The 12,571-nt window shown below is 40.9% G+C and overlaps 1 protein-coding gene across 2 annotated transcripts in view; it reads left to right on the plus strand.

Annotated features, from left to right (window-relative positions):
* Positions 1-11,974, plus strand: part of LOC143033809 (uncharacterized) — a 209,851-nt gene extending 197,877 nt beyond the window's left edge. For both annotated transcript variants that reach the window (XM_076199306.1, XM_076199305.1), the window contains exons 6-7: positions 2,212-2,365; positions 5,607-11,974. In XM_076199306.1, the coding sequence (XP_076055421.1) occupies positions 2,212-2,365; positions 5,607-7,601 (2,149 nt within the window). In that variant the 3' untranslated portion in view covers positions 7,602-11,974. The remainder of the gene's footprint in view (positions 1-2,211; positions 2,366-5,606) is intronic.
* Positions 11,975-12,571: the final 597 nt, after the last annotated feature.

The raw sequence follows: 12,571 nt of genomic DNA on the forward strand, positions 1-12,571 counted from the left end.
AAATTGCAGTCTTCTTGTTCTTTTATTTCTGTCATGTTCTTTCCATTCAATGCAAACAAGTTAGTGTAGCTTGTCATAGCCTCAATCACGTCATTCATGTAGATCAAGGATAATGTGAATACTGACCCTTGTAGGACTCCACTAATCACTGCTCTCCATCCTGACATCTTATTTTCTTTAACTACTCTTTTTATGTATTGGTCTTTCAAGAAATCCAGTTTAATAGAGTACCTGTAAACCATTCATTATGCTTCAGTTTCCATTGTACTTAAGGGGGTACGCGACACCTGGGGGGGTGAATTTGGTCAAGATATGGCATTTTTCAAAACTGTGTTCAAAATGTTCGTATACCACTTAGAAATAAATCCCGACAAATAATTTTCCAGCCGCGCACAATTTAAAGGTCCTAGGTGAGGTTTAAAGGGACAGATTTAAAGGCGCAGCCCACACTAGAGGGAGGCGTGCTACTTAGGACCTTCAGGCGCAGCGAATAATGTTGAAATTTGATTGCATTTACACTCGCCCAGGTGGTGGAGGGAGAATATTTCGCCAACTTTGTGCGAAACTAAGCGTTAGTTCCCGGCTAGCTCTGAAAAGGGAAGTACGCATGTCTCATGAGCTCTCATTGCAATCTATTACTTTAGCTAGTACATATTACTCTTTAGTACAGTCATCATGGGTAGCAAAAAGAACAAAAGAACATCACAATGACAAAAAACAGCAGTTAAAGATGGCAAGCAGTCAAAGACGACTAAAGATCTCACCACCTCTCACTCCACCACCGCCCTCACCTGCACCTCTGTGACGGTGACAGAGGTAAAGGACAACATTAGACTAAACAATTCAAAGAGGAAGATTAAATCCAAAGAAGAAAGCAAGAGGAAAAAGATCAAGGCTATACAAGGGACATCATATGATGCTGGAGGGGGTGCCCTACCAACATAGATTGGCGAGGGGAATCTGATGAGGAAAGAGAAGGCGCCCACTACTGGAAAATAAACCTCTTTCCAATTATTTAGATACCCTGAAGACCCCCAGCAGAGAGGTTTCATATGAAGAAACTGCCAAAGGTGCAAAAAAGCAAATTATATGATGATGTCGTCTGTGCGTCGTCACTACTGTGACATACTTATACTTTAGTTTTTCAGTATTTAAAGTACTTATAATTAAAATATGTTGATAATTTTTACTGTACTTACTTATTATATAATAAGAATTAAGCCATGAAAAAATCAGTCAAATTGGTGAAACTATAAGCAAGTTACAGATATATTCATATTTAAAGTTGCCATATCTCCGTTCGATATTTTTCTACTTTTTTTTAATCATAAAAAATCTAATATACATCAGATTTAGATGAAACTTACAGGGAATATTACTTTTAGTAACTGCTAGGGCCGATCGTTCGAATATTTTGAATAGGATGAAAGAATTCAGAGTAATAATGGAAACGAGCAAAAAAATTGTATTTTTCACGATTTTTGCCAGACATTAAAATTGAAATGCCTGTATGCAAAAGTATAAAGGAAATTGTTCAATTACTCAATGACCGGCCCTAGGTGTGCCTACTGACTAATCATAGCCAAAATATAAAACAAATTGGTCCATGTATTATGGTGCTGTGCACTTTTAAATGTCGCTACTGGTATACGTACATGTGTACATGTGTACATGTGTACATACATCATTCTGCTTCACCTAAAATGTAGGCAATATGGATACCTATTTACCTGAAAAGTTTCAGCTCTTTACTCTAAATATTTTAGAAAATGACCTCCAGGTGTCGCGTACCCCCTTAAATGTGAGGTACCTTGCAGAAGGCTTTCTTTAGATCTAAGCCTCCCTGTCTTGCAGCACACCAACCAAAATGTTCATCTCTTGAAGATATTAACCTATCTTTCACAATTCTCTTTTACAATTTTGTAGTAATGCTAGCCAGGGACACTGGTATTTGATAAAGGGTAACTTCTTTTTGTTCATTTTTTGAATTGAGAATTTTCTCACATCTGAATAAATCTGACTGCCAGCTGTCTAAATAAAGGTGCAAGTAAAATAAAAAGTAAGTTAACATATATTTACACCCTTTCATCTTGTGAGGGTTCCCCCAAATGAATAAAATTAACTGGTAGCATTTAAGATCAAGGTATGTAAAAGAATAGCTAAATGGTTAAAGAATATGATTCTTAAATATTCTTTTGTTTTATTGATTAGGATATCAAACAACAAACTTTCACGACTACAGTCCGAGCTGTTTACCAACAACACACAGTTAAAAGAACTGGAGCTACAAGGCAACATGTGGAACTGTGACTGCCGACTCAAGAACTTTGTCCACTGGGTCCTTAACAAAAACTATGTCAAGAGGGTAAGTGATTTGTTGTACCAAGTTCTTTTATTTTAGGTTATCAGAATTTTTAAAATAAGAAATTAAAAGAGGAAGAGGAGGCGAATCAAGTAGTGAAGAAAAGGTAAAAGGTGCAGATGGAGAGATGATAATGGAAGAGAAGGCAGTAAGAGGAAGATGGGCAGAGTATTTTAGGGAGTTGCTAAATATGAAGGAAGATAGGGAGGGAAATGTAGTTGCAGTGGCAAGTGCTAAGAAAATGGCAGTGATGAGTGAGGAAAATAGAGGAGAAATAAGGAAAGATGAGGTGAAGGCAGTTGTTAAGATGATGAGAGCAGGTAAGGCACCTGGGTTACATGAGTGTCATGCAGAATGTCTGAAAAAAGGAGGTACAGTGATGGTGACTGGCTGGTGAGGTTATTTAATGTTTGTTTAAGAGAGGGTAGAGTGCCAGAGGACTGGAGGAGTGGGTATATAGTTCCACTTTACAAGGGAAAGGGGAACAGGTGAGTGTAGTAGTTTCAGAGGGATCAGTTTATTAAGTGTAGTTGGGAAGGCTTATGGGAGGGTCTTGATTGAGAGGATTAGGAGAGGAACAGTTGTTGTTGTCGTTCCCTAGACTGTCTGTCCGAGCAGTCCCGTCTCCCCAAGGAAGGCCACAGCCGAAACTGGGTTTTCCCACAAATCCTTTATAGAGTGTATGTTGTGTTGTTTGGAGAGGAACAGTGTGAGTAATTGGTGAGGAACAAAGTGTGTTTAGGACAGGGATTGCATGGATCAGATTTTTGTGGTGAGACAGATATGTGAGAAAGGTTTAGGAAAAGTTAAGGATGCGTTTTGGGCCTTTATGGATTTGGAAAAGCTTATGACAGGGTAGACAAGAAGGCACTGTGGGAGGTATTGCAGATATATGGGATAGGAGGAAAGCTTTTAAGAGCAGTTAAAAGTTTTTATGAGAGTAGTAGAGCTTGTGTTAGAATCAGAAATGGAGAGAGTGAGTGGTTTGAGGTAAAGGTGGGACTTTGCCAGGGATGTTTGATGTCACCTTGGCTGTTCAATTTATACATGAATAGGGTGGTGCTAGAGGTAAATGCAAGGGTAATGGGTCAGGGATCGGAGATGGTTAAAGAAAATGGAGAAAAGTGGGAGATAAGCTGGTTGTTGTTTGTTGATGACACTGCACTTGTACCAGGATCAGAGGAGGGATTGAGGAAATTAGTGACATATTTTGGGAAGGTGTGCAAAAGAAAGAAGATAAAGATAAATGTGGGTGAAAGGTGATGAGATGTACAAGGGAAGAAAGTGGCAGCAGACTGGAAGTGAGTATTAAGGGAGAGAGACTGGAGGAAGTGGATAGTTTTAGATATTTGGGTGCAAATGTGATGGGAAAGGGAGGATTGGTGGTGGAGGTAGATTGTAGACTGAGAGAAGCAAGTAAATGCCTTGTGGGATTAAAAAGTGTAATGAGAAATCGAAATTTGGGAATGGATGCTAAGAGGAGATTGTATGAAGGGATGGTTGTGCCAGCAGCACTGTATGGTAAAGAAACATGGAATATAAGAGAGGAAGAGGAGTTTGTGTGAGATGAGGTGCCTGAGAAGTATGATAGGGGTTACTAGGCTGGATAGAGTGAGAAATGAGGAGATGAGAAGGAGAGTGGGGGTGGAAAAGGAGTTGGGAGGTAGGGTTGATGAAAGAGTATTGGGATGGATTGGACACATGGAAAGAATGGGTGAAGAAAGATTAGTAAAAGGTATGTGGAAGGCAGAGGTGGAAGGAGTGAACATAACAGGGTGACCAAGGATGAGATGGATGGATGGGTAAAAGGGGCATTGGGAAAGAGGGGAATGTCTGTTGAGGAAGGATGGGAGAGAATAGAAGATAGGGGTGAATGGAGTGTGGTGGTGTATGGATGATACTGTGATGCATGGAAGGGAGTGGGTGGGGGATAGGGGGTGAGGGAGTATGTGTGAAAAATAAATTGATGCAGCCTGAAGGGATTTCTTCCTGTCTTCTCTGTTTCTGCATGAGGGGGTGGAGAGGGGGGTTCCCAATTTAATGAAGCAACTTTGCTGTGGATGAGCTGTGTCTAGCGACACTGCTTCTGACCCAGGGCAGTGGGCAAGATGCAGGGATGACCCATCATCTAGGAGGAGCCAAGATATGAGGGAGGGAGGGGGGTGGATGGGAGTGGAGAATGTGGGAATGGAATGGGTGGGAGTGGAAGTGGATTTTATGCCTTTGTTTTTTGGTTACCTCCCTTGTTTCAGGATTTGTGTCACATTTCATATATTTCATTTAAATAATATAGAATACATGAAAGCCCAAAAGGTAAGAATACCTTTTGGACTTTCATGGATTTGAAGAAAGTATATAACTGGGTTGACAGAGAGGCAGTATGGAGGTATTATGGGTATATGGGATAGGGTTAAATTTAATGAGGGTCATCAAAAGTTTTTATCTGAGTACAGCTTGTATGAAGGTTAGGTTAAAAAACTACACCAGCAATATATCACTTAAGTGCCTACAGCAAACTGCACCATACAAATACAAAAATTCATTCACACCCAGATTGTAAAACAAGCACTTCATGACCAACCACCAAACAAATTCTGTACTCCATCAAACCCACCCAGATATTAGCCCCACAAAAAATCACTCCCAAGAAAAACAAAAACGACACTAGAACAACTGCATTCTGATCACCGTCCAGCACTAAAACAGTACCATCACAGAATAGGTTTGGTCACAGAAGCAAACTGTCCCAGATGCAACCATCACACAGAAGACACTAAACACGTCATCTTAAGCCTCATTGACACAGGGCTAGTTTAGTATTCACTAGTGCTAGTGACTTGTAAACTACTCCTCTACTTGCCCACTGTCAATGAAAAGTTAGTGCCTCCAAACTATCCTAGTGTCAACACTTACTTGCCAGGTAAGTTAACTTGCAGCTAGCACTAGCAGCTACTAAATTAGCTCTGTGTTGACAAGCCTTTACTCTGACCAACCATTGCTGTACCCAGTCACCAACACATTATTTCTTCCTTTCTGAATTATGGGCCAAACTGTGGTTCCCCTGCAAGAGAGACCAGAAGGCAACAGACTGATTGTTTGTAAACTATTCATTTTCCAGCTTGGAAATATGAAATTTTATTGTGAACTAATGAAGTACTTTGTGCAAGTTAAAGTTTAAATTAACAGACAAATTATTTTCTTATTGCAGTAATAATTGAATAATAACTTTGTTCCATTATTTCAGAATACCCTAAAATGTACCGAGCCTGAACGTTTATCTGGACGCCAGTGGGAAACTGTAGAATTGAAGGACTTGGCCTGTAAGCCTGTACTAGAAGTCCCTCGAGCTGTTGTAGCTGCACGCCTGGACACCAATACATCTCTTGCCTGCCACGTATCAGGAGACCCCCTTCCGTCTGTGAAATGGGTGCTGAATGGCAGAGTGCTGACAAACATGTCAGTAATCCCTTACTCACAGCCAGAGCAAACATACATGTTACACAACACTATCGAGGGTCTTACACACTGGTCTTATTTGACTATCACCCACCTGACGGAGCATGACCTGACAGACTACACTTGTGTTGGGGAGAATACGGCTGGACTGGTAGAACGCAATGTTTCCCTTGTTTTAGATTCTCCTGTGCTGTTCCCATCCACCCCACACACACCCCTTGACCTCTATGTAATCATCGCCATTGTTACTGCAGCCATTCTCCTCCTCCTCCTTATTATTGTTCTCATTTGCTGTTGCTGGCGAAGACGAAAAAGGAGGAGAGCTGAGGACAAATCAAGGCTAAATGGTTCTGCTGGAGGACACGTGGAACACAAGAACATAATGATTGTCAACCCTGTCGAGAAGCCACCGAGAAACTACGAGAAAGTTCCCCAGAATGATATTGAATTGACTAACCTCAGTGGCCAGAGTGAAGCAGGGGCACACAGGAACTACGATGAGCTAAACTACCCTGAAGGAGCACCTGAGGGACAAGGAGCTGGACCTGCAGTAGCACCTATGGAAGAAGAAGAGGACATGACGGTCACCCTCGACACAACTTTGCCAATAGATGGTGCCATGAGTGTTTCAGCTAGTTACCCATCTCATGAGTACCCTCCAGCCCACTACCCTGACCTGCTTGACCATCGTGTACCCCGAACAGTCTCTCCAACATCCCTCTCCTACCAGTCCCTCAACCGTGCAGTACCACACTTTCAACAGTTAGCCTATGGTGAGCCAGTTCCTGCAGAGTATCGGTACAGCTATGTGCATCCAGCTGAATTCAGTCAACAGCCACACTATCCAGCACCTCAGCACCCACGGCCTGGTTATGTCACACTGCCACGGCGACCACGGACTCCATCTTGGGGAGGTAGCAGCAGTACCACCAGTGCCAAGCCGTCTACCTCTGTCAAGTTTGACCCCATCTATGACACTGTTGGGCCACGTACCTCTGCAGACGGAACCTCGCGAACAGACTTGACGCGGAGAGTGCTCGTAGATCCGTACAGTCCTCGTACACCTATCTCATCGCCTCAGGCCCTTCCTCTCCACTATACATCAATTCAGGAGGAGGGTCACTACCCTCACCACACACCCTACCACCATACCTCTACACTCCCACGGTCAACTCCAAACCTACTTGATGGAGGATTGAGCCTGCCCATGACGTACCATCAGACATCCACCCCCATACAACCCCCAATTACATCACAGCCAGTTGCTCCTGTTATGGTAAATGCACCAACACATTCCCCAACACCCTCTACAGCCAGCACAGCCCGCACAGCTTCCCCAGCACATGTGCATCCTTCTGCTTTCCGGAAGTTCCCTCCAACAAAGAAATCTTCAAAGTCATCTTCACCTAGCTTGAATGGAGATAATTACACGCCAAACAGCCCATCAGCTCTAAATACTAGTAACGATTCTGCTCTAAGCGATTCTGCTTCCAACAACAACAACTACAAAACCAGTCTGAACAGCAAAAACAACAGCAGCTTTGACGCAGGAGGCAGTGAAGGGAGTAGTAAGGGGCGGCACCATGGGAGTGGAGGGAGTTCTTCACCACCCCCAGTTGTCATAAGCACAACACCCAAGAAAGTTCCTCCCAAGCCTCCACCCAAACCCAATGTGAAGAGACTCTCTGTTTCTTCCACTTTAAGTGATTCTGGAAGGAAGACTTCTATTGGTGAAGGAGGGGTCTTGTACCAGGATGAGGGACCTGACGGAACAGAAGTATGAGAGAGAGGCCTTGTAGATCCAAAGAAATGACTAAAACGAGGCAAGGAAACAAGGCAGAGAAAGACAGAATGAGGCACAAAAGACAAAGATGACAGAAATGACTGAATATGTCATTCAAGAAAAGGATGGAAATAGCCAAATATGAACTCTATTTTTTATCCATTTTACTTGAAATGTGTGTGCTTTGACTTAGGCACCCAGCTCCATATAAGGGCAAAATGGCCTTTAGTGGACATATATGATACTTAAAATGTTGATGAAAGAAGAAAAAGCTTTGATCCAAATTTGGTGGTGATAAGTGATGAGTGCTTTTTAACACTATAGGCCAGATATTGGATGAAGACAAAAAGATCCTAGCCAAACTAAGTCCAGCCTTGCACGGCTTCAGCTCCAGCCAGTACATGACCCCTGCAGTGATTCCAGAACCTATGGGGCCAGCCTGGTAGACCCGTTTCCATTGTGTTTTTGTAATCATGAGAAGGTAACAGGTTTTCACAGAAAAAGAATTTTTTTTTTTTTTCAATCCTTATTTTTGTGAGTTTGGATTTTTATTTGTTATAGAATGTGTTTATTTTTATGATGGTGGTTTAGATGCAAGACATCAACCATTGCTTGAGTTGTGTCTCAAATGATTTTCATTTTATGGTCCATGGCATATGTATGGGGTATATGATAATAGTGATTAGTTTAGGAAGAATGCTGATGTTAGTGCCGTGATAGAACACAACAGACAGTATTACTTCTTGTGGCAAAGTACACTTTAGTCCTATAGTGCACATCTCCAAAGCTGATTTCCAGTGTTGTCTCATTACATCTGTACAAGAGTACAAGAGCAGGAAGGGAAAGTGATCCAAGAGAAGAATCAGTGAAATGCTGCCAGTGACCACTGAAACATACCAAGTTGTGGTGCCAAGGAAAGAAGTGCTTTGAGAGCCAAAGGAGACTTGAAAAACGTCCAGATGGCAAAACAAATGAGCCCCTACTGAAGGTTTACTTTGCAGGCCAATATCAGACATTTAGTAATGCTAATGAAAAGTGTCAAAGAGTATATGCAGTGGTTTGGCTGCAGTGGAGTGTGCCTGTAGTGGTGGCATGGTGCATGATGAGAGGAGGTGCTCTGGAGAAAGAGACCATATTTGTGATTGTGTGTATTACTTAAGTTTGTGGTCAAGGACTACACAATCATACCACACTGTATGATACAGCAACATTTTGTATTTTAAGAGTGCTGTGCTAAGCTATAAAGCTGTAACATCTTCATGCAGGTTTATAGTGTCGTGCACAAGGCACTGTACTGTGGTGAGAACTACAGAATAGTGTTAAAGTTCAGTACCACATTGCAGTGTTGTAGTGTAGTACTCTACGCTATTACTACAGAACACCACTACAGTGTCAGTCTGTAGCTAGGTGGAGACTGCAAGCGCCTTCCACGTCCTCTGGGCCTTTCAGGACCAGAGGCCGCAACTTCCTATTTCTACGTCTTAGTCATAATAAGCAACGACCACCTGGATTTTGTACGAGTCATTGAGTCGTTGCCAAAGCCAAACCTGAAGCTTGGTTACTTGTCTTAAGGAATTTATCCAAAAAGAAAACATTTATTCAAAGTATTTTGGTAGAGTTTTGTTAATGTAATAGATTAAAAGAATATATTTTAGTCTCCTAGAGATGAAAGTAACGATGGTGATGATGATAGAACTGGCAATCCAGGTCTTGTGCTGTGAAGTGATGAACTATCACATCACATTGAAGCTGAGCAGTGGATAGAGAACTTCCGTGATTCTTGATCCTGTCCAGACTGCAGTAGATCTTTCAAGTGGTGAGAAGCCAAAGCGATATGGAAATGGTATTAGTGATGTGGAGGTTAGTTATATTTACATGGTGTTAGAAATGTCAAGATGTTAGTGATACATTACAAGCTTTTCCCCATCGCTCTTGTTTGGTCTTGTACTCTGTGTAGCTTTGTCTGGTAGCTAAGCTGTCGTAGATGGGGATGGAAGGGCACAAGGACTGTCAAACTGTCCTTGGTATTTTCAATATGAATGCTTAAGCATCGAATTAAGGAGGTCATTCAATGGGCTTTTTCTTTATCAGCCAAAGTAGGATTTTCATCTTCCTGCAAAAGTCTACAACAAGTATTTAATGCATTGAACAGCTGTTCTGACAGTTAACATTTCATAAACAGGCTTCAGTTCTTAGATGTGCTGATGACTTATTATGCTGCCAGCACTGAGGACATATGACATATTGTCATATATATTAGCTACACCACAGGCAGTTCTGTCACAGGAAAGCAAAATCCCCAAGTTCACATAAATTAACATAAGCTACATTTCATAGAGAAAGGGGTGAAGAAGATGACTTTCTTGCCATATGATGTTAGTTTGCAAGGTGTTACTTGGCAGTATTGTTGTCGTCCAGTAGATTCTTGCATGATCATAGAAGCAACAGCCATTTATGTTATGGCAGGTATAAGAAACCCTGAATGTTATGGTGGGTCCAGTGTAGCAGCCACTATTTACAGCCACACATCAGCCCTTCCTCCTCATGCTTCAATCCTCCTTTCCTGTGCTTGGCCAACAAGCTACCCAGCTGCTTTGTTTTTTGTTCATAGTTGTGGGCAACACAGCTTTACAACCTAAAATAAATGTTCTGGAAAGGAACAGCCTTTATCCATAGTTACTTTTCTTTTGCATACAAGTATAGAGAAATGAGTGTTTATACAGACATGGAAAAAAGTATTGCTAAGTCTTTTTTATTATTCCTTTACCCAAATGGTCCTCTCCTTTGCAATGTAGAGACAATGCATTGATAGGTTCACTGCATGGCAGGTGTTCAGGACCAGGGTATGGCAAGAGTGGGTAGCAACTCCAGTGATGGTTGGGGCCTCCGTGTAAGTCGGACGGCAGGGATTAGGCTATTAGATATATTGGCTGATTCTCTGTTTTAACTTATGTGACAAAGATGAGCTTGAGTCCTAGGTATCCTAGTTGAATTAACCACTACATTTAGAAAGTTAACATGTTAATTCCTTGGAGGGTTACAACGGCCACGGCAGCTCCAACTCGACATGGAGGAAAAAGTACAAAGCTTCGACTTTTAGGCAGTCCTTTTCTACTGTGGAGACCAGTTATGTAGGTAGTAGGGTGAAACAGGGAGAAGTGCAAGTGGAAGGGTGGCAATAATACTGATGGAAATTTGGTGACAACCCTGCAACCAGTTTGATCTCAAGCTACATGATAAGCCATAGGTTGACCAATGTTTGAAGATAATCTGATACTGGCATGCAAATGATAGAAAATAAAGAAGTGGAAGTGGAATTTAGGTCATTTTGCCTGCCCACAGGTGATAATGAAAATAATGAGAATTTTTTTGTTTTGTTTTTTCTTTTTTGAAGATGTAGGTGGACATTATCTGGCTACAAAGCTAAAGGATGAGTAACGAGGTGGATTGAGTAAGATAACTATTTTGGTTTTAAGTTAGTAAAGGTTAAATTTTAATTTGTTGGACTAGAATTCGTGTGTGAGTCACAAGATGTTCATTTTAATTTTGTGGTGAATGCAGATTCACATGAATGGTACAGTTATGTATTTTGAAGTAATTTATAGTCTATTGGGTATAATGTGGAAGAAAAAACTAAGACTTGTGGAGGCGTGAGATTTCATTCTGAATTGCTCTTATTGTTTGATCATATAGATGGACAATTAATATTCTATTTGTTGTGTTTGGCAATTTGAGATTGTTTAGCATCAGCAACAACAAGACAGGAGTAAGATATGTTTGAGGACAATCGTAGACCTGAGATGGTGTCATACTGGAGTTTGTAAATAAATCCTTCTGCATGCACCCTGTTATGTGTGCATTGTATGTGTGCAACGCAACTTATATAGGTTGTTTGATGGTGTACATGCAGAATGTGAGTGGTATCCATTGGAAGACATTATGTGGTGTTAAAATCTAGTTTCTTGGTGTTAATTGCAAAGAAATACTGGAACTATTAGTTACCAGGAAGTAATTGTATTATGGTTAGGTGGGTATGATGACTGAAAAAAATTGTTTTTTTTTCTGGTATGTTAGTGTAGAATGAATGTAGGTTTGGCTAATGCTAAAGTATGTGATATTGAAGAGGAAAAAGGTATAAATGAGCAATATAATGCAAAACATGTAGTTTTGACTGTGATTTCATATATAATGTTGTTTAAAAGTCAGTTGATATGAGTTGAAAAATGTGTTGATTGAAAGTTGTAGTGGTGTGCCAATAGCTAGGCAGCATGCAGTGTTGCTGTTGCCACATATTCGTGTTTTTATACGACATTCCCAGCCGAAAACCGCTCATGTACGAAGATGCACAAGTGGAATAAATTATAATTGAGTAACTATATATTTCATTATCCTCAAATACAGCACAAAATTGGCTTGCAGAATGGTGTACATAAGACACTTATATCTACAAAGCAAATTATGATATTTTGCTATTTCCCAATTTTCATTCCACTCAGATATTTACTTTGCTCACGGCACATCCACCTCCATTTGTCACCAATGCAACCCCAAACGTATAGATCTCAAGCTCATCGAGCTTCTCGCTCTTCACACTTGCACTCAACCCACCACCATCATTAATCCTTGGAAAACAAATGTAATAAGAATGACAGTATAGCAAATTTAAATGGGAGGAATGTATAACCATGTTAAAAGAATAACCGTATTAAAAGAATCAAAAGATCATCCAGATATGATACAATTACACCCACCCTCTTAAGTGATTTCTGCAGTTATTTAATCCCCTTCTTTCATTTTATACATTGAAGACACAGCATAAAAATAATAAGAAAATTAAACATCTTGTATAGTACATTAAACATTGTTTACAAGTGTGACAGGAGTTTTGTTTATGTGTTTCCCTGTTACAAATGCCTCTAGCAGTAGGAATGTAAAAAAGAGGTGAGTTTCACCACCCTTGTCACCACTGT

Source organism: Oratosquilla oratoria, chromosome 16 (assembly GCF_046742065.1).
Source record: "Oratosquilla oratoria isolate Oo_2021 chromosome 16, ASM4674206v1, whole genome shotgun sequence".
Taxonomy (NCBI): domain Eukaryota; kingdom Metazoa; phylum Arthropoda; class Malacostraca; order Stomatopoda; family Squillidae; genus Oratosquilla; species Oratosquilla oratoria.